The sequence below is a fragment of the Anticarsia gemmatalis genome, chromosome 8, assembly GCF_050436995.1.
Source record: "Anticarsia gemmatalis isolate Benzon Research Colony breed Stoneville strain chromosome 8, ilAntGemm2 primary, whole genome shotgun sequence".
In the NCBI taxonomy this organism is placed as follows: Eukaryota; Metazoa; Arthropoda; class Insecta; order Lepidoptera; family Erebidae; genus Anticarsia; species Anticarsia gemmatalis.
Window position 1 is genome coordinate 1749851 of NC_134752.1, and position 26534 is coordinate 1776384.

General features: G+C 31.4%; 1 protein-coding gene across 1 annotated transcript in view; it reads left to right on the forward strand.

The window, feature by feature from the left end:
• Nucleotides 1-26534, forward strand: part of Cht7 (chitinase 7) — a 119210-nt gene that overhangs the window by 72597 nt on the left and 20079 nt on the right. The window contains exons 3-5 of the mRNA XM_076117060.1: nucleotides 857-1059; nucleotides 5341-5578; nucleotides 10325-10504. Of these exons, the coding sequence (XP_075973175.1) occupies nucleotides 857-1059; nucleotides 5341-5578; nucleotides 10325-10504 (621 nt within the window). The remainder of the gene's footprint in view (nucleotides 1-856; nucleotides 1060-5340; nucleotides 5579-10324; nucleotides 10505-26534) is intronic.

Below are 26534 nucleotides of genomic sequence, written 5' to 3' on the forward strand. Positions count from 1 at the left end.
ATGTGAAATAAATATATTTTATGTTTTATTTTCTTTAGTTTCCAAAAATAAAATCAAATTATTTTCGGATAGCTAATTTCAGTAAAATTATTTGGGTAAATAACTATTTATGATGGTTTCAATTTCTATATTATAAAATATAACAAAGCAAATGACAGAACGGCAAACTTGTTCCCTGCATAACAGTGATTTACAGTCTAGAACTAACTAGATCAGTAAACCGTACAATTTTACTTTGAAGTTAAATTGCATGGAAGTATAAGGAGATAGAAGTCTTTGATGTTGACGCTGTGAACTTTACTGTAACAAACTACTTGGAGAAACTACTCGTTGAATATTATTTCAATAGAGATTTTCTTGAAGTGGATGTAAATTGTAATGGAGTTAATTAACGTATAAGAGATATGAGAGCCATAGATTTACTTACAAAAAAAATTGTTCACTAGACTGTGAGCGACCTTTTGTTAAATAAAAACTTTCGTTTTACTAATTGACGTTATTGACAGGTGCTGCTAAATAATGGTAAAATTTATTGTTGTATAGTTGAGTAAACATCTAATACATTGTGCAATGTGAAGTGGTGTGTAATTTTCAACCCTCTAAAGCCGACTTTTGGTCCATACTTTCGGCTTGTTCAATTATGTCTGAAAAACTGAAACTATAGCTTAATTTGCGAATCCAATTTAGAGGTCTTTAAAGTGAAAAAAAAACACAACTTTTTTAAAACATTTTAAGAAGCTAAAATAAGGGATGATATTTAGCGTTAAAATGAAACCATTCAGGTCTGCAAGTGTTTACCCTCAAACGAATAAACCATAGAATTACTATATAAAAACGTATTCTGTTTCTTCCACAGCTGTACGCAGAAGACTTCGCAAACCAAGCAAAGTGTCCACATCAGTGACGTCCAGCGTATCAAGATCCACCGACCAGATCATATCAGCTAGTGTGAACAGGCCTAAGATCCGTGGTCGTCCTAATGTGGCCAGTAGAAAGTCTTCAGCTGCCCTTGATAACTCTGTCACCACTGACCACCATAAAGATAAAGATGGATATAAAGTAAGTTAAAATGGTACTTTTTTGAAGTAGTGGAAAATATTTATCGCCGGGTAAAAATTTGAGTCCACCCCATCATAATTTGTTTAAACTTTAACAATATTCTTATTATTAAAATTGCATTCTTAATAAAATAAAAAATAATGTCTTATATCTGAATAATTTAAGACAAAGATTTTCCTCTTGAATACTGTTGTAAACTATACAGTGGAAATATTTTAAAATCAATTAAACCACATTGATAAATATGTAGATGCCAGCGCCAGGTTTTTTAATTTGCCAAAAAAAAAACGAATATTATATTTTTATAAACGATGCAGCTTTTAAAATTTAGTGGAATGAGTTCAATTATTTAAACGGAAATTGTAATATAATACTCAATCACGAGTATTTAATACAATACATATATATATGAAATAGCCTTAATATAGTGGTTTTATTCTATAAGTTATCTCAATACGGTTATGTATCGCTGAAATGGCATGTTCATGTGTGAACGCACGTGAAGATCACGTTTTTTTTATAGACAATCAGGGTACCAGCACATATCACGTTGTGCTTCTGCATAATTTAATTATTTTAAACAAAACTAGCTTTCATTGAATAGATTATTTTATTGTTAAAATATGTAGTTTGTAAAACAGGAATCGGCTACGATGTAGAATATTTATCATAACAGCTCAATATGTAGGTATTAAAATTGAGATGCGTATTTCAAATATGAATGGGATATCTTGATGAGCGATTGAATGTGTAAAGTTTATAAACTTATACTAGCTGACCCCCGCAACTTCGTTTGCGTCACATAAGAGAGAATGGGTGTATTTTTTCCCCGTTTTTGTAACATTTTTTACTGATACTCTGCTCCTATTGGTCGTAGCGTGATGATATAGCCTATAGCCTTCATCGATAAATGGGCTATCTAATACTGAAAGAATGTTTCAAATCAGACCCGTAGTTCCTGAGATTAGCGCATTCGAACAAACAAACAAACTCTTCAGCTTTATAATATTAGTATAGATTACTCCAACTTTTTCCCGTGACTTCGTTTACATGAAGTGATTTCCCTGGGTAAACAGTATTATATGTGTCAATCTAGGCTATCAGTATACCAAAGTTCATTAAAATCCTTTAAATGTTTTTTTCGTGCAAGAATAACAAACATACATACATCCATCCTCCCAAGGTTTAACATTTATAATATAAGTGTGATTTAAAATCCGTTAAGAAATATTTATCAATAAACCAAACGAAAAGGAAATGACTGAATGACGTCATTGAACAACTATTTAGTCATTGCGGTTTACATACTAACCGCAAATCACTAGGTTCTCAGTAATGAATTAATCGTTTTGAAAGTAAACTTCCTACCAATCAATTAAAATCAAATAGAAAATCTATTTAAATCACTTATCAGTATAGAAAGGCGCGTTCGTAGATAAGGCAGGAAAAGACATCGGACCTAGCGTTGAACCTTGTACGACCCATAGCACCAACTTATCATAACACATTGGAAAGGTAAAATTACAAGTAATTTTCAACCTTATTGCGTTGTAGCAGAGGTGCTAGTAACATTTTTCGACCAGCAAACATAAACTTGCTACATCAAAGTACAACGCGGATATGAGTGAGCTTTTCGAACGCAAAAGTGAAGTTGTTAGCCTTCAAAATGGGTATTTGCTTGCTTGGTCATTTTTTTTCTATCTTCGACAACTTTAATACAAAGAAATAGAGTTCAAAATTGCTTGTTATTTCGCTTTTTAAATGTGGTTGTCTGTCCAAATGTCTTAAGAATAGGTTTGCGAATTTCGGAAATGTATATAGTTTTAATAGAGTCTTATTGTAAGGAGTTAGGGTTGAAATTTCAAAGTGTTATTTGAAAATTTCTTGTTTAAATGAGCTAGTATTTTTAAACAGCGGATCATAAAACTGAGTGCTTGGATGCAAAGTTTGCTTAGAAATATGAATCCTAAAGCTTTGTTTGTGGAAGTCGGAGGCACTAAGTCCTTGTATAATAAAATGCAAAGAATTCTTTTGCTAGAACTGAACAGAGCTCTATTCTGAGAATCTTCATAGAAATGTTATTTTAATACGAATGCAGTTTTATTATACTTTTAAATTGTATGACTAAATCTATTATAATTATAAGTTTTATTAAATCTGTGTCGAATATAACATTGAAACTATTGAAGAAACAAACAGATTTGTGTGCCGTAAAGTGGTAATAACAAAATTAACTATACTAATATGCTCATATTATAATTACGAATGTAAGTCCGTCACTTAGGCTTTCACGCCTCATTCGATGAATTCGTTTTCAACTAAGAAGAAGGTACTCTCTATCAAAATTCTATCATTTAAAAGCTGAGATTAGGGTTTTGAACGTGAACGAAGTCGCGTGGATCAACTTATACCAAAATAAATAAAGCTTTTATTTTTTCCACAACGCTGAATATTTACTGCCCGTATTTACAACATTTCAGTGTACAGAATTGTTTTTCGCTGCAAAATTGTCACTATATTTATCTTTTGCCTGCATTTTAGTGAGTATTTCAACACTCAGTTGAGATAAACTTGTTTTATAGTGTAAATATAACTTTAAGCAGAAATTCCGTATTGTGTAGGTTCTAGACTTGTTTATTCTTATCAGCGCGAGTTATTGGAATGGAATTATAATTATTGCATTTGAACAATTGCGATTTACTGAGTAGTTGTTGGTATTAGAGTAGCAATTAACAAATAACGGCGAAAAAAAATCAACAAATATCCCTAATTTGTATACATTAGTAAAATCACAAAACCGAAGTCAACAAAAAATCGTCAAAGAAACCAGTCCGAAACTCTTGTCTCATTCGGAAAAAGAACCTCAAATAATACTAAAACTAGGAGGGCAGTAGCGCGATTCCCTATCTTTATCAACTATTGACAACCTTAGAAACTACTTTTGCAGTACATTTTTAATATCAAAGTCTCGATACTCGATAGTACCGGTTGTATAGTATCACGCTACAGGAACTAAAAATTCAGAACCTTTGTACCAAGACAGTTAGCAACAACCAGCATTTACAATCCGGTCGGAATGTTTAACGAATAAGAATAATTATGAACTTTATTATTAAGTTCAAGAGATACGTCATTAATGTATGTAGTTATACTGGTTTCCAGTCTGATTGCAATACCTGTTACTGTAATAACAGTTGAAACGTGGTGTAATGAATTACATTCACTTCGTGGAAGTATTTCTGCCTCACTCTATTGGAAAAGAAATCTCAGTAATTTGTATGATATATATAATATAACTAAATATTTCTTTATTCAACTGCACTAGTTTTTAAGTACCCAGTGTATAATTTGTAACGTTCTTTAACAGGATACAATCGCATCCTGTTTTCAACTAAATTTGGTTTAGCCTTGAAATCATAAAAGTCCGACCGATAATATTGTCAATTTCTTTCATGTGAACCAAACCAACTACGCCTGGCTTTGTTATAACGTCACAAACTATAGCACTTTCTATTTTGAACACATATTATTATTTAGTATTAAAATTCATCGTTTTTGATATCATTGATATCATTGTAAATATTTTGTAATTCAATACACCTGTTTTTATATTTAATAAAACGTATAAAAATACTAAATAAACCCACCTACTCTAATCAAACATTGTCAATTTGTTAACCTTGTGTGTAAATAAATTTGACAAAGGTCAAAAGGTTGCCTCGTTTGTTATTCGCGAATTTTGTTTATAAACTGCTATATTTGGTACATATATTACATATTGTTTACTCAACAATTATTATTGTATTGCTATTTGATAGAAAGTTATTAAATGTACAGAATTAGATGCATATTTATTTCTGTCTATATTGATTGTGTCTCCAATTTCATATTGTTAAGCTTTACGAATCATGTCTTCGATTAGACTTTAGTGTAGGGCCACAAATTCGAGAATATTATGGACAGTTATAATACCTATGTTTAAAATATAATGAATGTTTAATATTCTAACCAGAGTGAAGTGCACGTGAAAACTATTAGATAAATTGTTATCATATTCTCTTACCAAAATTGATCATATTCGTTCAATGTTCTCTTCAGCTGTAATAGAAATCTTGTAGATACATATTTACCTTATCAATAATTCCAAAGTACTGTGACTCTTGTATAATCTTGTATATCTTGTTTTTAAAAGGGTCCATTGCACACAACCCAAATTTCTCCCAAACCAAAATCTACTAACCAAACATCATTCTCAAATTTAACATTACTTACATCTTCCAGGTCGTCTGCTACTACACCAACTGGTCTCAATACCGTACCAAGATCGGCAAGTTTACTCCCGAAGACATCCAGCCTGATCTCTGCACACACATCATCTTCGCCTTCGGCTGGCTCAAGAAGGGCAAGCTCAGTTCTTTCGAGTCCAATGATGAGACGAAAGATGGCAAGACTGGATTGTACGATAGAATTAATCAGTTGAAGAAGGCTAATCCTAAGTTGAAGACTCTTTTGGCTATTGGTAAGTTCAGAATCATGTATACTTAGGTACTGTTTAAAGTGTCATTAATGCGGGTATCCTAAAATGACTCTCTTGAGAAAATGTTAAGTTAACATCGCGATTAGTTGACGGCATTCGTGTCTAAGGTGGTATTCACGACTAAACGCGTGATCCTAGGTTCAATCCCCACATTACCAAAAAAATATTTTTTCGTGGTTCAGGAATAGTGGTTTTGGGTATTATTGTCTTCTTAACCGACTTCAAAAAAAAAAGGAGGTTCTCAATTCCATTGCTATTTTTTGTGTGATGTTGATAGTTTGTAAAAGTAGTAATAGTTAAAGATTCATGATGAATGCCTCAAAACATCTTGTAGTTTTTGAATTTAATAGAATGCCTTACTTTCTACACTCGTCATTAGACAAAACCTCACTAATTTTATATTAATCGACAACCTAATTTACTTCTATTATATTCAAGAATAAAATATTTTATCTATTAGTCAACTGTGTAACAAAAATACTTTCTAGGCCTTTCAAAACATTTATTAATAGCGTTGATTTATGACTACCACTAAGGAAGTTAGAGAAAGCTAAAAGGTAAAATAAATATCACTCGCTAAGTACTTATAAATCTTATGACACCTTTATATTTCATAGTTGGTTTTACCCACAAATTTAGTTTCAAGTATAGATATTACGTACTCTTCCAAAAATTTGCTGTAAAAATATAGCCTTATGACCTTAAAAGAACTGCTTTGTACCAGAATAACTATAAGTTTTTTTAAACTCAGCATTTCCTTGTATTTTTAATTTTACCTCTTTTAAAGTTAGCAACAACAAGCTTTCTTTTCTAAAAACTAAAGCTTTATGAAACTAGCTTTGAAAAAAATAAAATCATTAAGTACTGCATTCACTGTAACAACATCATTATTAGTATAAATTAGGGCCAGATTCAAAGCCTATGAAAATTGTCTAAACAGCTATCAAAATTTTATCTGATAAGCTATCTTATAATTATTCAGAAACTGGGTTTTAAATTGCAACACATTAGTATCATACTCAGTTTAGACTATTACCACACTAACGACAAAACTGACCTATTACAAAATCTGACTCGTAAAACTCCAACATCGATATAAAATAATTTCTTACTTAATCCAGATCAGTACTTTCCAAACGCGAGATATCACATTCGTACAAAGTTCTGTAATCAATAGACTAGTGATGTGACACGTGGATATCGATAAAAATATTCCGAGAGTTTATTTATAGAATCGAATAAATGTTGTCAAGGTTTTTTAAGTTGTATAGAATTAATATTTATAAAATTCAATGTTTATACATTATCATTATGTTATATAATAAAGCTCAGTTGAAAACACAACAACATATTAATAGCAAGACAATGTTTTCCAGTGTGTTTCAAAACTGTTATAGTTTATAACCTGTAATCCTTTTTTTTTATGTCAGTAAAATCTAAAATAACACCTTATAATAAAATATATATAATCTATCTTTAATCAACTATATTTTTTAAAGATGAAACTATAATAAAACCCAATTAAAATAATAAAATAAACCTGGAATCACATAACAACGGCTACCAAGGCTATGAATGTATAAATTTCTAATTTAAACCGACTTAACAACGCTAAGAGTAATGTTATCAATTCATATAATAATTAATGATATCTCTAACATACATTTTCATAACTGATTTAATGATGATTTCCTCATGGCATGTAAATGAAGACGTGCATAAATTACATAATTCTATGTAATTAATTTATCACATGTTGATGATTTTCTATAATAATCTAACGATTTATATATGTGATTATAAGATTGTAAATAAATAAAATAATAAGAAAAGTTAAACTCAAATTTCAAACGCATAGCTTGTTAAGATCAAACGTTAAAATACCGTGTGGTTGCAGCACTACCTTCACCTAGCTTGAAATACAGGCCGCTCTAAAAAGCATTATATGTCTCTGAATATAATAGAAAACCGTGGCGATGTTGGCGAAAAATAAAAAATAATAGTCATAGAGAAGGTGATTGTGCGAAATCTCTATCCCTAGCAATCCTTTCCTGCGTATGTTGCTATATTCAGAGAGTCAAAGTTACTCGACGCGTAATATACAAGTTTATATTTGACATATAATATGTGTCTGTTACACGCAGTGTCTATATAATCAATAAAACTTCCGCCTAATAAACTAACAATTAAAAAACAACAGTGTTTTAAAACAATATTCAACACAAACGTGTAAGTCGTAAATCTAAAACCAAAATGACTTCGCACAATAACACTCACTTTCATACGCGATGACATAATCGTTTCAATCAATCATTCGCCGTTCAATCAACCAGTAAAACTATGCAATCAATATTATGACTCGGCTTTTTATACTTAACTTTCTAAACTAAATGTTCGTAAAAACACGTTTTTTTTATTGCCGGGGACCGTAAAACAAAGTTGAGGAAAGCAAAAAGACGGTTTTTGTCGATAATTATATTGTCAAAGTGAAGTTTATGATCGTGATGTGTGTCGTGATAAGATTTTTTTTTTGTTTTTAAGCATTTTATAATGAGACATCTAGGAAGACATTCTTTTGGGTTTAAGTTTTAGAAATTTGAAACTGAGTGGCGTGTTACTTTTTTTTGATAAAGTAACAAAATTTCATAAAATAACACGTATGAGTGTGAGCGTAACTGTGGGGGTCATAGCATGTTGCGTATCTGTCTGTCTATCATTATAAAAAAGACGTGATTCAACAAAAAAATATGTGCGAACAAAATGCCAATGTCGATATCGATAATACCATCCCAACCCTAGCTCTATGCGAACACAAACCTTTCCCACGGCACAAAGCGCATTCGCGGTACATTTTCACCTATTTTCACGGGAATGCCGACAAAAACCGCGCCTATTTTCATAAGAGCGGCGTTGCGACACATTATGAGCTCAAGAAATCGACATGTTACGGTTTTTTGTGATACCACAACACTATTCTGTTGCGAAAACTTACCCGTATTAATTAGTGTTGTTCTGATATTATGTGAATTAATATTGAATGGTTATTGTGATCAGAAGGCTGATTGAAAACCGATAATCGGGGCTTTATAATGAGTAATGGATATAGTTTTGGGTTAATATAGGGTTTTTGACCGTTTATAAGTTTACGAAGAAGACTTTTTCCTAGATACAAAGATAAAATCTGAAAAAAATTACAAATATTGAATAACTAAAAATAAGTTAGGCCAGAATCGAGATAATAAACTTTTTTTGTTATTATTCATCGTATTCGTCCGAAATAACATTCAGGCGTTGTTCTTATATTCAGATAAATAAAATTGTTATAAAAGAATCTACGATTCAGCTTAAACATCGATCAATTCAAATAGGAAATACAAACATACAATCCACGATATAGGCTTATTTTACAAATATATTATTAATGAACACAAAACGATATTAATTAATGTGGAAGTGAATGATTCGTTTATTTCCGCTGTCACTGTATATTTTAATATTAGTTAATTTGCACATAGTCATGACCTTAGGTCAAAGTTGACCGTTTATCTTGTAGTATTACGTGTTTTAATTGTAATAACATTGAAATAGTATATTTTTTGGGTTAGTTTGTCCTTGTATTGTTGAAGGGAATACATAACTTTGAACAATGATATGACTTATATTAAAAGCTAGAGCTAAGTATCAATAATAATTAAAATCAAGAAAAGTAGAGAAATTGAGGGTGAACCACCTTAGCGGCTGACAAAACAGCTAGACACCTAATGCAACCTTTTTATTTTTTTTTAATTTCCATTGGTTTTTAGAAGGATAGTCAAAGCTACGCAAAATAAAAATCATGAATTAAATATTCACAATGAGTACAAAACAAACATTTCAGTAATTCAGACCGTTAATTTTATTCTTATCTACATCAGTATCGACATTATATAATTTACGAAATCAAACTAGAATACAGGCCGGAGCATTAATTCTTTGCCACTTTTACTGAGTTTTACTTACAAGTACTAACAACAAATCTGACCAAACGAAATCTATAGAACGAAATCTTTTATTTCCATTTTACGAGTCTCAAGAGTACTTAAACTTAACTTATTCAAGACCTTCAAGGGTCACAGTGTCAATTTATAATTAACTAGTTTTCGACCGCCACTATTCTTGCGTGTAGTACAATTTGCTTTTCTCCCATGAGACTGCGTTTTTCCGGGTCCAAATGTGTTAACTGCGGTACATACCTAAGAATATAAATTAATCCATTGTTAAGACAGTCAGTTTTACTAACGATAAGTAATCTATCTGTGTAGTGAAGGACCACGTTAGTATTTACGCAGTGCTTTGCGAAACTCGTAAAATGTCGGTGGTCCTATCCTTTGTCGATAAAGAAAGCAATCTAGAAAATAGAGCTAAGAAACTTATTAGTACAAGCATCAGAAATTGAAAACATAGTTGATCTTTATTTAGTTGAAAAGTAAATAAGGTTTTATACTCGACAATAATAGAAAGTATTGATTCGGCAAAATTGATTTCTTTGATAGTAACGCAATCAAAATTTATTTTAAATGACAATGAATTAAAATGTATGTTAAATGATTGCACCGCGCACACACAATATGCACATACATAATTATAAAAATACAGAGAAAATAGTAATCCAGTAATCCTACATCGCGCTAATTAAGTATCAAGCAGATTTTTTTTACCGAAAATTAACTTACATTTTTGCTTCTCCAGGTGGATGGTCTTTCGGTACCCAGAAATTCAAGGAGATGTCAGCCACCCGCTACGCCCGTCAGACCTTCATCTACTCCGCGATCCCTTACCTTCGCGACAGGAACTTCGACGGTCTGGACGTGGACTGGGAGTACCCCAAGGGCGGAGACGATAAGAAGAACTACGTGTTGCTGTTGAAAGGTAAGAGAAATTATACTTAAAGAGACTCCTTAAACTCGTGGCTTAGTTAACAACAGCTGCGCGCATCGATCTCTGAGGTTAAACTATGCTTGCCGAGGTTGTTCTGTGGATGGGTGACCATCTTATACATATCGAGTTCCTGTTTCGGAAGGCACGTTAAATTGTGAGTTTCGGCTGTCATTTTCAAAGACCTTTGACAGTCGTTAGCAATGTCAGAAGCTTAAAAGTCTGACATCCAGTCTTACTATAGTTTTAATGTCTAGCGAGAATATAACATTTAAAAATGATTAAAGGGAATAGTTGTTTCCAAATACACGAATATTTCATCTATAATGGAAACCAGTAGGAAATGATTCAGTGTTCTTTAAAAACGTACGTAGCTTGAATAACCTGTCAAATTGAACTTAATGAGCAATTAAGTTCAATTTGACAGGTTTTTTTATACATTGGCTGTCATCGAAAAATCTACTAATTATTGGTTAAACTGGCAGCTGACGACGAGTAATGAAATAGTTTATTTTATGAATACAACTGACATCGCGTGCATAGTATATGGGAAAAATGTTGAATTGAATTTCTTTTACGTAATATCGCTTATACCTTCCTGACATAATGTGTCCATATAAAATTTGTGATACTGTCTGGCCTTTTTTTGATCAAACACGTAACATAGTAAAATAGTATAAGAACCAAGAAAAAATATATGTCTTGATTATGATAAAACATAGGTACCAGACCGGTTATGGTCCTTAAATGATAATTCCTATGAACAACCTTGTTTTACATACATACATAACATCACGCCTTTTTCCATAGGGGTAGGCAAACTACAGAACGCCATTTAGAACGATCCTTACCTAGTTTTTCTCGATCAAAAACATCTCTTATTGTCTTCATCTTACTGAAATCAAAACAATACACATTAAACGTAACATTCCGAAAAAATCAACCAACAAACTAGACCAACCATTTTCCGAAACGATCAAAGAAATTTTACAACACTCAAACCGTAGTTTTCCGTTTCGATGTGTATCGGTTTTCATTTTAAATGTAATCTGTTGGATAGGATACCAATGTCCGGGCACATCTTCTAAATATTGCCAAATATCGGACTGGCGACCGCACTCAGGTGCTTTGGTTTTGAAGACTTTAGAATAGAATAGAGGCGGTAATATTATTTTTATTTAATACTTACTGATCAGCGCGGTCCCACTTTGTTTTTACTTAGGCTTCAAATACATGTAAAATTGTATAAAAATAATAATTTGGCCATGAAAGTGTAATAATTATTATAATACACTTTTATGTTAACGGAATGTTAACTATCTGAATTAACAATAAATAAGTTAAGAATAATAAGTTTCAATATCTCATCAAAACTTTTAGTCTAGCACATAGGACTACAAAATTTTGGTAAGGGAGACTCGTGTCAGTCTAAAGTGATATTCTTGGTAAGTATTCATTAAACGTAACAATTAGGTAATAAGAAAATAATTGAACGTAGAATATTTCATGTAACATTCTAATTGCTTTTAAACGAGTACAAAATATATATAGTTTTTGATAGAACAATCACAACTCAAAAGCGAGCGACAAAAATAAGTCGACTAATATTTTTATCCCTAATTCTAATTAAAATTATAAAATCACGCCGCATCTATCCGTAATAGGGCTGTGCTCTATCAAAATACAATTTATCGATACATCGATACCGTGTCGCTACCGCTGTGCTCGGCTGCACCTGTCGCCAACACAGTCAGTGTTGTGCCATAAAAAACCGATATTATCGATAAAAAATCGGTTTTAATATTTTATTTATTGCTGGCTCGTGCAATGCAGTTTTATATTGATTTTTATTAAAATGGGCCTGTTAGTCTTCGCGTAAGTTAAATGGAGTGTAAATTATGAAGGTTTGTGGTAGGTGGAATGAGTTTATTTTAAAAACTGTAATATTTTTGTTTATTTGTGTAATGTTGCCTCAATTTCTAACAATAAATCGGTTTTGAATTATATAAAGACTTATTTTATCATTTCCTATCAGCTTCATTCTGAGCAATAGTATATTGTATATAGATAACAGTAAATCTAATGTTGGTTTTCTTAAAAAAAAGACAAAGAATAGCTTATAAAATAGCGACAATTGCAACCCTTTTATTTAATTATTTAATACCTCATTTGAGAATCCCAAAATCAACAAAATAATTCTATTATCCAATTATACAAATTTTAAAAGTAATAAAAGGGCAAGCTCCTTCACCATCATGTCAGTATTACATCACAGAATTACGAATTAACGTTTAAATCTTCACAAATAATACTAAAACTTTGTTTAAGAATATGTCAATCAATTTGTTAAATAAGGTCATTATTATAATAAATTATATACAAATCGATTGTTAAACTTTTAATATTTATAACTGATCAAGGTAATGTTTTAGTGTAAATATAAACCTGTGAGTTTTATAATCAGTATTAATAAAATAAATATTATTGGACAACTCACACACGATCAATTTCAAACTAAACAGAGTTTGTACTATGGTAACCAAATAGCCGATAAACATACTTATATATATAGCTTTGCCTCTTTCACTATAAATAAATGCCAATAGCAGCCGTAGGCTTCATACCGATAAATAGAAAGAATCAGTGTACATAAGACTAAATTAACTGTCTTACGAAAACACAAAGTACTTAACTATTACTTAAATTGCTCTATAGCGACAATTGGTAAATAATATCGGATTTTATATTTTAACAAGCAATTTAAATCATAGACTTAAAACATTACAGTTCCTTAAAGTATTTTTTAAAATGTAAAAGTGACGCAATCATTCATACATTTTAAATTACACATATTCAAAACAAAACAAGTTGAAACATACCTATCATCATCTACAAATAAAATCTCTCGCTAAAAAACCAACGTAGACAATTACACATTTAGAAAATAATACAGTTGGAACATGCTCATCATTATCTACGAAAAATCTCTTACTAAAAACCAACAAAAAAGCTCAGCAAAAAAATTCTCACGCTCTAAAAAATAATCTTAAACTATCGACCTAATTTCTCGACATTTACCATCCCCAATAGGGATGAAAATGGCGAAAGATACTCATTTGTTTTTTTCGCAACTTTGAAACTTTCCAGTAAAATACATGTAACTTTGGAATAATACAAATATAGGGCTGTTTGAAAAATACAAGTTTACATGTATAATACGTGTATTAATCAATGTATTTTTCATAAATTACAACGAAAGAAAAAGAAAACAAACAATGATAATGACACTGTTTATTACAATTACTTACGTTATTTATTATTAGAAAAGAAAACTATCCGGAATCAATAAATTAATGCTTGATAACAAGTAACAATATCAGAGTGCATCAGTTGGTAGGTACTAGTCAGTGAATGAATCAGACTCAATAGCTAACTAACTACTGCAACATAACATAGATTACACGAATCCAGAAGAAAATAAATTACTACTACCCACTTAGTATAGAATAATTAGTAAAGTTGGTTATTCATTGTCGTTATAATATCAGTCAGTGCCACATTTTGTCGTGCTCGTTAAAATAATAAAAATAATGTATTATCGTGCAAGTAGTATTTGTTGGGGTTTATTTGTGAACAAGACAACAACCAATTGAATGATTTTTAATTATATGTAAAAGAGGATGCTGATTAATGCTGATTTAACCATAAAGTTATTTTATCATTATAAGTCCTAAAATACAGTAAAATATATGTAAAATACATGTAAAAAACGGAAAGTTTCGAAAGATACATCGTAAGACCTCTTTGAAAGTTTCTGTTTTTTATTGAAAAATACAAAGCCCGATTGAAAAATACATGTATTTTACTTGTGATTTTCAACCCTAATCCCCAAGCGTCCTTTGTACATCAAAATTCTCGTCACGATTCGTCACAATTTTGTCACGACGTAGTCGTGTCGTACTCATAACAGACACTTACAACCAAATTATCTAGCTTTCGAAACAAAACTAGGCTTTGTACAAATAACTTATTGTATAAGACCTAGATTTGAACACTATGTTTGAAAAGCTGCGGTTTGAATACTAATTTTGTAGTTCAATGGACAAGATTTCACTGAAACTATTACTATACAAAGAGGATTTATGTATGCTTTCAATTTTGTTGAAGAATGTACGAACCGAAGATGACACTATTGGTGGTGAAGAAAGGTTGAGAGTTTATATTTTCGTAAGAACAAATTATCAATCGCCTATGTACGTAAAACAATACTTTATTTCCTAGTAGATTATAATTTGAATTCTGGCGATGATGATAGAGAATGGTCCTAAACGTTCTTCAAAATGTACTAAAACATTTTCTTGCCTTGCTATATTTTTACAATTGAAAGTTGTAGTTTTTAATATCGAATTTGATATAATAAAGGAGACATAACTATAAGAGATATTTATGCTTTGCTTATTAGAAAAATAAAACCCAAAATACTGATTACAAGAGTCAGTGTTAAAACACAATTCTTGTATTATTGTATTGACCTTTATAAATATATTTTCCTTAAAAATTTGAAATTACGTAATGCATTATCGATGAAGTCATTGAGTCATTATTATAATAGGTCCTAAACTATTTTATGTGACATTATTGTCAAAATGTATCATAATATAAGTTATAGTCAGTGTTATTGATACAACGTCATACTTAATTTAATGAACACTGTCACACAACAATTTCAAGATTTAACCTCTATTCAAACTAATTTTTATAAAATTTGGCTTGAATAAAGTTAAAAATATACACTTTTTCAAATAAGCTTTTGATCGCAAAAATGGGTGATGTTTTAAGTATGGACAAGCTACTACAACTATCAACAAAAGTTGATCAGCGCCTCTAGCGGGTGCCACAGGGATTAATTTTAAACTACGTTTTTAAATGTCATAAGTCCGATACTTGATAGAACCATTAAAACTATCGATAAAGGCGCTTTAGGAATTACTTTTGCAGTACATTTAAAATATCAAACTCTCGATACTCGATAGTTCCGACTGCAGAGAATCCTGCTACGGGATACCTAATATCTACAAGTAACATACAGCAATTAGTCTCCTACTAATAGCCTCACAACAATTGTGGTTTATATAAATACGTAGAACACATTAACTTAACATTAACGTAACACATTAATTTCAAGTCGGATTTAATTAAAACTATCCCTTCCGGCCCATTTAGTTGTAGAACTTGTAAACTTGCCCTTATTTGTCATATGGAGTAATTATGGACCTTAATGGTCAATGGTCCATGGTTGCTGGCTTTTAGTATGCTTCTTAGTAATTTGAGACAATTAATCGTTTCTAAAAAGAAACATTTTAGAAAAGTCACTAATAGACTAAATCGTTGAATGTCGAAGGGCTTAAAAGGCTACATTTTGAAAAAAATATATGGTGTTTAAACTCAAGTCTTTAACTATCATTGGCCTACAGCTACACGGTCCAACCAATGAACCATCATTATCCTGCCTGTCTTTTTAGGGCCAAACCAGTGAACCGATTTTAGTGGAATCTGACATGTATTTTAAACATAGTTAAGCAAGAAAGGCATATTTGGCTAGCGACGGTCGGTAGTCGGTATCGAAAGTTTGACACTTAAAATGTCCTGCCAAAATAGTTCCTGCAATGCCCGCTAGAGGCTCTGATCAGATTTGCATACAATTTTTTTCAATAAATACCCGGTTGTTTCTCGTTGATAGTAATAGAGAATCGAGGTACAGGTATGTCTTTAGTTATACGAGGAGTAGTCTATCTTTGTATAATTCTCATTTAAGAGACTTCTAAAGGCACCTTCTTCATCATTTAATTTTATTACGAACTGTCTTAAAGATTTAAAGCATCAAAAGTTCGTATTACGTCGTTGAAGCTGAAGTCAATTCTATTTTTATCTTATTCCTAACCTATCCAAATCAAGCATTACTATCAAGTAGGTAACATCTATTTATTAGGTCCACCCACTTTACAGTTTTTTACTATAAACGGCATGAGTCACATTGTCCTCGACATTTAGCTAAGGTTAATGGAGAAACATCGGCGTTTTCGTGTAAATTATGTTAAATAAATGTTCCTTGTTTTTTACTGAATATTGCGAATATATTTTTGTGTACGTAATAAAAACTGTACTACAAATCTGTAGAGATATTATGAATGCAAAAAAACTCTGTATGCTTTCGCGACTTAACTATTGTCTTGATTCATAAATGGCTTCCAAAGAGACAGGCATCATATTTCAAAAAATATTCAGACATGTTGTACCTTATTGAAGAACAATTTGAAATTAAGTTTAAGGTAGTTACAGATAGACACAACTCGACTTAAACAACACAATCAACAAAAGGTGTATGTAAATTAAAATAAACTGAATATAATAAGAAGACTTTCAATCTTGGTGGTTCGTTCGTTCGTCATATAGTTAGTGGTCAACCTAGTGTCAAAGTTGTTCAAGCCGCCCGATAGGTCTTTGATGTGGCTTAATGACTGTTATCTTAGAAGACAACAGCCGGGACCGACTTTTTACGTGCCCTCCGAAGCACGGAGACGCCCATCTCAAATACCACTATGCGGTCACCCATCTATGGAATGACCGCGTCGAGGATTGCTTAACCCACAGATCGTTTACCAACCGGTGAGCGCAACTGGCTATGGGCGCCTCATCTTTGTGGTTAAGAAAGTTTACTTACGGTTTAAAAAACTTAGTCTTAAAACTTCTTAGTCTTAGTCTTCTTCTACAATACAGGTATTTAACTCTGAACTACTGGAATAATATATACATTGTTTGTTACCGTTTAATATTCTTACGGAGTCTCAAGTGAAAGTATGAAAAGGATATTTATTTTTACTTTTAAAATGGAAAATATCGTAAATAAAAGGAATGCTGTTTGCATATAAACTAACTGGTGCACTTATAATTGTCTCTATAAAGTTACTTTACAGAAAATTTACTCCTTATATCTCGAGAAACGAACCATAAAAATAATGTACATTCGGTATAATTGAGCATCGAGAGTTAAGCATTTAAAATGCACTTTAAAACAATTTCTACTATACCTGCTATAGACGCTGAGATGGATTTTATACAAAATACTCAGTTACTACACTAGTACCTAGCTCAGCAATCAAATGCATTATTAATATTAAAAGCTGATCATACATTTTCATTGGCAATCAGTTAAATCTTATAGTCAAGTACTTATTTGTAACTGTTAATTACAGATTTACTTACGACTGCCAATAATTCTACAGTGTTTATGTAGAATTAATCTAAAAATTATTTAACTCAACACTATCCCACTACTAGAGGGCGGAATACTTCAAAATTAGAGATAAATTAGAGATACAGTTTCAAAATCAAATTGAAAAAAAAAAACATCAATGTCAACCAGAAAGCGTTCAATAAACAAAAGTAAGCAATCAAATGATTGATACAAACAAACATTATTGTCGTTTTAAAACACAATTATGCCGATTTGTAAAAACGTCCCCATTTCCCCCGAGGGTACGTGTAAGGAGTTAAAACCGCATGAAATTGACCTGACACCAGAGTTTCCAGTCCGTGTTTCTTCGCGTAATTCCACGCAGTAATCAATGTAAAAGGATGGGGCGGGGTGACTGTTGTAGCGAGGTGATTGTTACAGCGGGGTAGCTGTCATATTCAAGTAGTTTTGTTGTTATATACAGTCGGTATTGTCGAATATCAAAAGTTTGACATTTAGAATGTACTGCTAAAATAATTCCTACGACGCCCATCAGAGGTGCCGTTCTGATTTTCATACAAAATTTCTTGATGACAAGCCGGTTGTCGGTAGTCGATAGTAGTAGAGAATTGAGCTACTGTAAGGTGAAATAACAAGTTTCTGTATTAAAACTGACAAAATTAATTCCTAATTATTATGAATGTGTTGTTGCCATTATAACGGTTTACGCACACGGGTATAAAAGTAATTTTTCAACGCGAAGAAATAGGACTTAAAAGGAGGAAATAAAGAGGAGGTAAAATGTGTTCTAGTTTCCTTTACATATTATATTCCTACATCTTTTTGTATTGAACTCTTTCATTTACTTTTTAATCTTGATATTTAATAAACAGCATATTTTAGTCGGTATTCTTCGACTATATCTATACTAATATAATAAAGCTGAAGAGTTTGTTTGTTTGTTTGAACGCGCTAATCTCAGGAACTACTGGTCCGATTTGAAAAATTCTTTCAGTGTTAGATAGCCCATTTATCGAGGAAGGTTATAGGCTATATAACATCACGCTACGGTTATTAGGAGCGGAGTAGCAACGAAAACTGTTACAAAAACGGAGACAATGTTGACCCATTCTCTTAGGTGACGCAAGCGAAGTTGCGCGGGTCAGCTAGTCTATGATAAATTTCACTAAAATCGGTCCATTGGTGCATCTGTGAAAGTAACTAACAGACTTTAAGGCTGTTCCTTGCAGTCTTCGCTCTGACTAAGACGCTACATCATACCTTCCCCAATGTTTGAACGTGTGCTGATTGAAGTGTACGAGATTGTTCGGAGCTCGTTTGAGTCGCAATATTGCTTGTACTCGCAGACAGACATACCACTAATTGTGTTTAGACGATCAATTGCTGATCAAATTGCTTTCGAGTTCAAGTAAATTGGACTTATTCGTTTTGTAAACGACGGTTTTGGGGTGCAAAAAGATTACGGTCCGCATTATTATTGCTGTTTATGTTTTATCCTATAAATAAGTCCCTTTAATATGTTTATTGAAGAAAATACGAGTATAGTGTTACTTAAGTTCCTTTACACATGTATTAGCATAATGTTCTTACTGAAAAACTTGGCAACGTAAATCAAGCTTATTTACATAGCAAAACAATACCGTATTTGTACTGTGTTCCGATACTCTCTGTCCGATGACATAATTCTCAAAAAATAGGTGTTTAAAAGCATTTTACATTATCTATAGATTTATTAAAGTGGGTGGACTTTTAATAATCAAATGTAAAAACGATCCAAACCTACACAATTTAGTTTTACTACGCAATTCTAGATTGTTGTCCAATTGAACTTGATCTATAACAATGACTTAACATTATTAATTCATTAAGAAATATTAATATCATAATATACAGTATGTCTTTAATTTTACAATCTCTACTATAATAATAATATAATATTATATCATAATATTATATTTAGTCAATACTCAACATCGCGTGCTTTAAATTTTCTCACAGCTTCGTAATAAAGCGTAAGAAATGACAGTTACGATCGATATCACATAATAGATGACATTATAATACGTAATTATGTGAGAGCACAGTGCGCTGTGAGAATGAGTGTGATCGTAGAGATGACTCTCAGTTCCTATGTCTTGTTACCTAATTGAAATAAATATATGGTGTGTTCTTGTGATGGTTGTTGGAAGCTTGGCTTTCGTAGAAAATGTCATATGAGTTAACTAAAAGATGATATATTTTTATTCAAATTTATATTGCATGAAAATGCTGAAAATTATATGAATTTGTTTAGAAATGAAGTCCAAAGTCTATTTGTTATAGTGATAAAAATACACATACCTAAAAAAATATTAATTTAATGTTATATTTCTAACTTTTGCATGAATATCACTGTTTATTTAAAGTTGCAAAGTTTAACAGGTCAAAAAAGTTAATAATCGAAAAAAACAACATATTTACGTAAAATTCATAATCTACCATCAAAAATTACTTTTAACACCTATAAAATATGTAATAATACACTTTTTTACACCACTCTTGTAATACATAACTCACAATAAAATTAATACACTTAACGATAACTACAGTAATGTAAAAGTGATTAAAACAACCTCACTACAATAACTGCGCATTGAGTAACAGTGTTCCGTACGGAAATGTATTATTATGAGGAAATGGTGTTATATCCGATGTATTTAGGCTTAAAAGTTTTATTTGACTGTCTTACAAAACTAATATTATTGAAAGTCTTATAGTACACTAGCTGACCCGCGCAACTTCGCTTGCGTTACATAAGAGAGAATGGGTCAACATTTTCCCCGTTTTTGTAACATTTTTCACTCGTACTCTGCTCCTATTGGTAGTAGCGTGATGATATATAGCCTATAACCTTCCTCGATAAATGGACTATCTAACACTGAAAGAATTTTTCAAATCGGACGAGTAGTTCCCGAGATTAGCGCGTTCAAACAAACAAACGAACAAACAAACAAACAAACTCTTCAGCTTTATAATATTAGTATAGATGAATGCTCATATTTATTTGTTTGTTGCTGTCATGGGTAAACCACTGCGTCTTTTATGATCAAACTAAGCATACACATTGTTGACATGCAGGACTCTACCCTTGTTTAAATTTGCACATAAATAAAGATTTTGGGACTAAAAAAGTTTTTCGTCGGTCGTCGGTCACGCTTTTTTCTCAAAGACATAGGCTCAGACCAGAGAATATTAACTTTAATATATATAAACAAAATCGGTTAAACTTTTTCTTGTCAAAAACAGACAGACATCCGATAGAATTGTTTATATTGCTATCAATAATACGTATCAATTAATAAACAATAGCAAAAGAAAACTAAAACATGTTTAATCGTATAGCGTGCGGGCAGCTTTATAAAAAGTTGAACAAAAACTCGCATTTCGTGGTGCAGTGTACTCTTGTGCAACCAGCCTATTAGCGTTAAATGGCTAGTTTTCATGATAACCTAGATTTATTGCTTGGATAAATGGGGGCTATAAATTATCTAAATTAGGGCTAGGTAAGCTGCATTTGAGGATTATTGAAGATTTTCTTTAGACTTTGTAAATGTGTATGCAGGTTGGAGAAGAAAATAAATTTAAAGGCATCATGTTTTGCAAATCTTTAAACATTGGAAATGGACTTTCTATAAATAAACAAATATCAGTGGAAAAATGTTTACGACTAATTAATAACCACTAAGCCATGGATGTCTTAAAACTTTAGACATATTCATGAAGCAGTGGTTAAGTTGGTCGTTATATGATTACCAGTACGCCAGGAGATCATGGGTTCGATTCTCAAATGCGACAAATTTGTGCGATCTGAAAATAACTATTTAGGTCCTGGTTGTATGTACTTTGTGTCCAGTTATACATTGAAATGTCAAAACTAATTAAAACAATACACATTTCCCCATTACAAATCAAAATATCGACGCGTGTCATTCTGACCTTCGGTATGTTGACCTCGAAATATAATTTCATTGTTGTCGGGTCAAATTTAACACGAAATGTCTTGACCTCTTCCGGCAGCCTTATATATGTATGATACATGATAGTTCTTGCATGTATGATTGGAACACATCACGCGATGAAAAAATGAGTTTTGGTGATAGAATTGGATAGACTGCCTTTATGATTGTATGCTAAATATATTCCCTGAATGTATCCTAGTTTTCTGTGACGTGCTTAGGTTCAGATTTCAGATAAATTTATAAAATTAGCATTGTTTATAATAAAATGTAGATGTATTTCATTCATTCCTCTCAATTTGCTTACTGTTAATGATGGTGATGTCTTATAATATCTAAGTTTTTTATAGAGTCACAATTTCTCAAATATACTTCGATATTTTTTAAATATTAGTTAAGTACTATTTAACAAGCATTTCGTTTGGATATATATTTTTGCCCAATCAATATACCTAGTATAGAAATTCTTCAATATTTCAAATTATTTTCTGCAGAATATATTATCTTACTCAGTCCATTTTATTACAAAGTGCTACCGTACTACCAAACATAAAAAAATAGGAAAATACATAACATTATTAGATTTAAATAATAATCAGTACTAATATAACTTGTCCAATATCCATAAAGACCTTGAAGGCAGCCTTCTAATCCATTCAAGTAATCGTATCAGTCATGGTGGCGCTAACATTTTAGTGTAATGACGTGATTGTTTTATTTATAAAAGATATTTTAAACGGCATGAAATGTAACTGAACAAACGACCCTTTTATGAATTTAAAGTATTTGTATGTCATAATAATTAAGGTCCTGTATGACAAGATGAAATAAATGAAAATTGCAGGGATTGGTGTTGTTTGGAGGTAGTCTATCTAGGGTACGCGTTCGAATAGCACCTTGACGAAAAACACTTAGCCAAGTACACAAAGGGCAGCCATCAATATACATATGTATTTATTAGGTGTTATTCGAACGAGTGCTCTAGATGGACTACCTCGTTGTTTGGTTTCTACCTACCCCTATGCAAAAAGGCGTGATTTTATGTATGAATATGAATGAAATGAAGGAAGTTTGTAGAGACGTAGCAGGGGGCGTAGTTTGGTTTCTTCCTACCCTATGGGAATAAATTGTGATTTTAAGTATGTAAGCACGAAAAGATTATTTGTTGATTTATCCACACATTTTAAATTATTATTGTAGCGGAGCTTGGCGAAGTACAGACAGGTTTGGAAGGAAAGAGGGGAGGCCTTTGTCCAGCAGTGGGACACATAAGGGGCTAATAAAAAAAATCTATACATTTTAAAAACTTGAGCTTTAAAAACATAATATTTGTATGAACTGCGAATATTTAGTATAAGCTAATAGAAATTCAGCTTTACATAATCCGAGATGCTGAATACCGGTTATAATATTTATATAATAGTATATATTTGCATATTTTTCAGCGGTTCTTATACGTGCTAAATGTATTTTAACAGCACTGAGGTAGACAGTGCTCTTAGAGAAATCTTAAATATTTATGTACAGTTAACAAATTAAGTCTACGTATTATTTTCGTAGTATTATTATCTATACGTATTATTCAAATTAATATGAACCGCCAAATGTGTTGCTAAGCGCTAAACTCATTCCTTGAAGTATGAAGATTTCTTGGTTCTTACGGAGCGAAGATTTCAAAAAATAAATAAAGTAATCGCCTGTAGGCGGTACGAAGTTCGCCGGGTCAGCTAGTTACAAATAATAATATAGAAATGTTTACTATTATTGTATATTTAGGAACACAAATATACGTGTAATAACAAAGTGATTGCGTATTTCTATAATTAAAATAATTATTTGATGTATGAAAGTACACTTCCTCATGGAAACAAAGTAGTACATTGTCACTACTATAGAATTCAGCAGATATAGAAATCCTGTAATTTAAAACACTGCGTTGGACTTATCAGACGTAGCTATACTATTTAATACGTTTTTTAACATAAATTATCAATTTTGACATTTAATCCTATATCATTTAACCTACATTAATAAATCATTTGATATTGATAGACTTTTTAATTATACCAAATTTTTCAAAATTATTATAATGTTATGTTTTTCCTACTTCATCTGCGAACCGTACAAAGTTCACGGTATGACCACTGGCGGTCACAAGATATGTAGGCCATGGTCTCGTCGTGTGAATTATACATGTTAAAAAACCTTATCAATTGCGACACAGCAGTTCTCGGTGTTATGCTAACAGTACAAATGTTATATAATTTTTATGATTTTGTAATAAGGGTGGCATTATACAATTGTATGAATACTTGAAATTATTATAATTGTAAATTTTATTTTTATGCTCTTTTTGTTATGTAGGTTAAATTAATTGTTTGTTATTTCGTAATTTTTGCAAAAAAAAATATAAATAAGGAACTTGTTTCCGTTAGCGTTTATTAATGGTTATTGTAATATAATTACGATTGTGGAGTGTTATTTATACGGCTGTTTTACAAGACTTACTTAATAAAACCCATTTTATAGGATACAACAATAACAGTGCCACGCTTTTACCAATATTATGAATGCAACTCCGTCAAGGAAAAATATTTGCTCGATTGATATAATTTTATTTCAAATATTTTTTTTTTTTTCGTATCAATCTTTGTGTCCGTTGTTTTTATGTTTGTGAAGTGAAACTATACTAATTCGTTTTTTATATTTTTCGATATGGTTAATTGTATATTAATTCTCAAACTATAGAGGTATAACATAACAAAAGCAGGATAAAATATTAAAATAAGAAGAAGAGAAGGGAGAAGAAAAATAAAAAAAACTACAGAAGTATCTATATCCAAAAATCTGTGTACAAGAGAATGTATGTATGTATACAAGTAAAGATATACAGCATAAAAGGGTTTGTTTTGGGTGAATAAATAAATAAAAATTATCCGTCCCGTTGAATAAGTAGTGTAAGCGCCTTTATTTATGCCCATACATAAATTATCTTAAGTAATATTAGCGATAAACGCGCCTTTTTTGTTTTACTACCTCGCAAAATATGTTTCACTTAAGATTCTTGTTATTTTAACAAAAATACATACAAATTTACGATGTTTGTTTTCTTACAAACTTGTATTTTATCCACTTTTGGATATCTAAATACATTAACATACATTTTTTATTTAATTTTGTATTAATTTGTGAAAAAGTCGTTTAATTAAATAATGATCTGATATTCGGCCATGGCTACCAGTTTCAATGAAACTAGCCAACTACGGCAACAACGTAGAAGTTTATTTATAGTGGTCAATAATTTGCAAAACACACAGTTTAAGCTCTCTTTGTTTACAAGCGTAACCCGATGGAACTGAACAACGACACGACTGTTGATGCAGGACCGAAGGCATTATTTACTCTTCGAGGCAACGGAGGTTTATGATTCTCATAATAATTGTAAACACAAGAATTTTCTATAGTAACAAATAAAGACAGTATTTAGGTTTACAAGGGAACTCAAATAGTGTAACTGATAAAATAGTGATTGCTTCACGTGCTTCCCAAGGCATGGGCCTGTGGCACCCAGATTCTTAAAGTCGAAAATTTTGTCAGAAGATTACTTCCTACACCTATTTTTAGCCCAACTTAATATATGGGATATGAGATTTTAAAGCGGGATATGAGTTGAAGACTCTTTATACCGATATCCCACCGCTGAGCAGTAGTAACCTCCCCAACGAAGGAAGGGTAGAATTTTGAGTCTACCACACTGGCTAAGTGTGAGTTGGGGACTGAAAAGATAGCTGTTTTAACTAGCTTTACGAAATCAGTTTATATTTTAAAGAATAAACCAAAGAATATCCGTATCAAACAAGTTTTCATGCTAAATTCGGTTCTGTCTAGCTAATGTCACGGTATGTGTAAATACTTATCATTGTTGCTTTTGTATACTTCAAACGTGTTAAGAAATCTCTAAAGAAACTCTTCAAATACATTGTCTTGAATTCTTTTATCATCTATTTTTGTACTTTTATTGTCATGTTGATTAAAGAATTTTGTTTAAAGTTATTCTGGAAGATAATGTTTTGTTTTATATTTGGTACTTAATAAACTATGACATAATACTGTTATTGATCTGAAAATATTCTTAGATGTTATTTCTAGATTTTAGTCTTGAACAAACCTACTGAACGGATTTCTTTTACATTTAATACACGTATAGTTATTTATATAGAAGTATTTTATGTGTCTATAAACGCATAAAATACTTTTTACTCTGGAAAATCTATTCACGCGGACGAAGTTGCGGGCAGAAGTTAGTTATACATTTTTTGGCATACAAAATTTGTATGACAAAAAATACTTTATATAGCTTCCTAAAATACGAAATTCCTGAGACGTATGTGATACAGTTAGTGGCAGATAGCCAGGTTCTCTTTAGATATTTAGATTAGATTAAACACAGTTATGTTTCTAGTGCTGTCTAGATTTGACAATGATATATCACTGTGGGAAACCGGTTGTGTGTGCTTCCAAAAATGGTGTCTTATTCAATTTTCTACAAGTTTAAAAAAATATGATTTAGTACCTTCACAACCTTTTTTTAACATTAAAAACTTCAATGCAATTTTAAGTAAAGAATCATAACGAAAAATAAGAAACAAAGCTAGCTACTTTTCAATACTTTGCTGTATTTACTGTAACTGTATTATTGGATAGCATACTAATACTGAATGAGATGCAATCAAAAGATTTGTAAATATCCAACGAAAAGGCAATAAAATGTCTT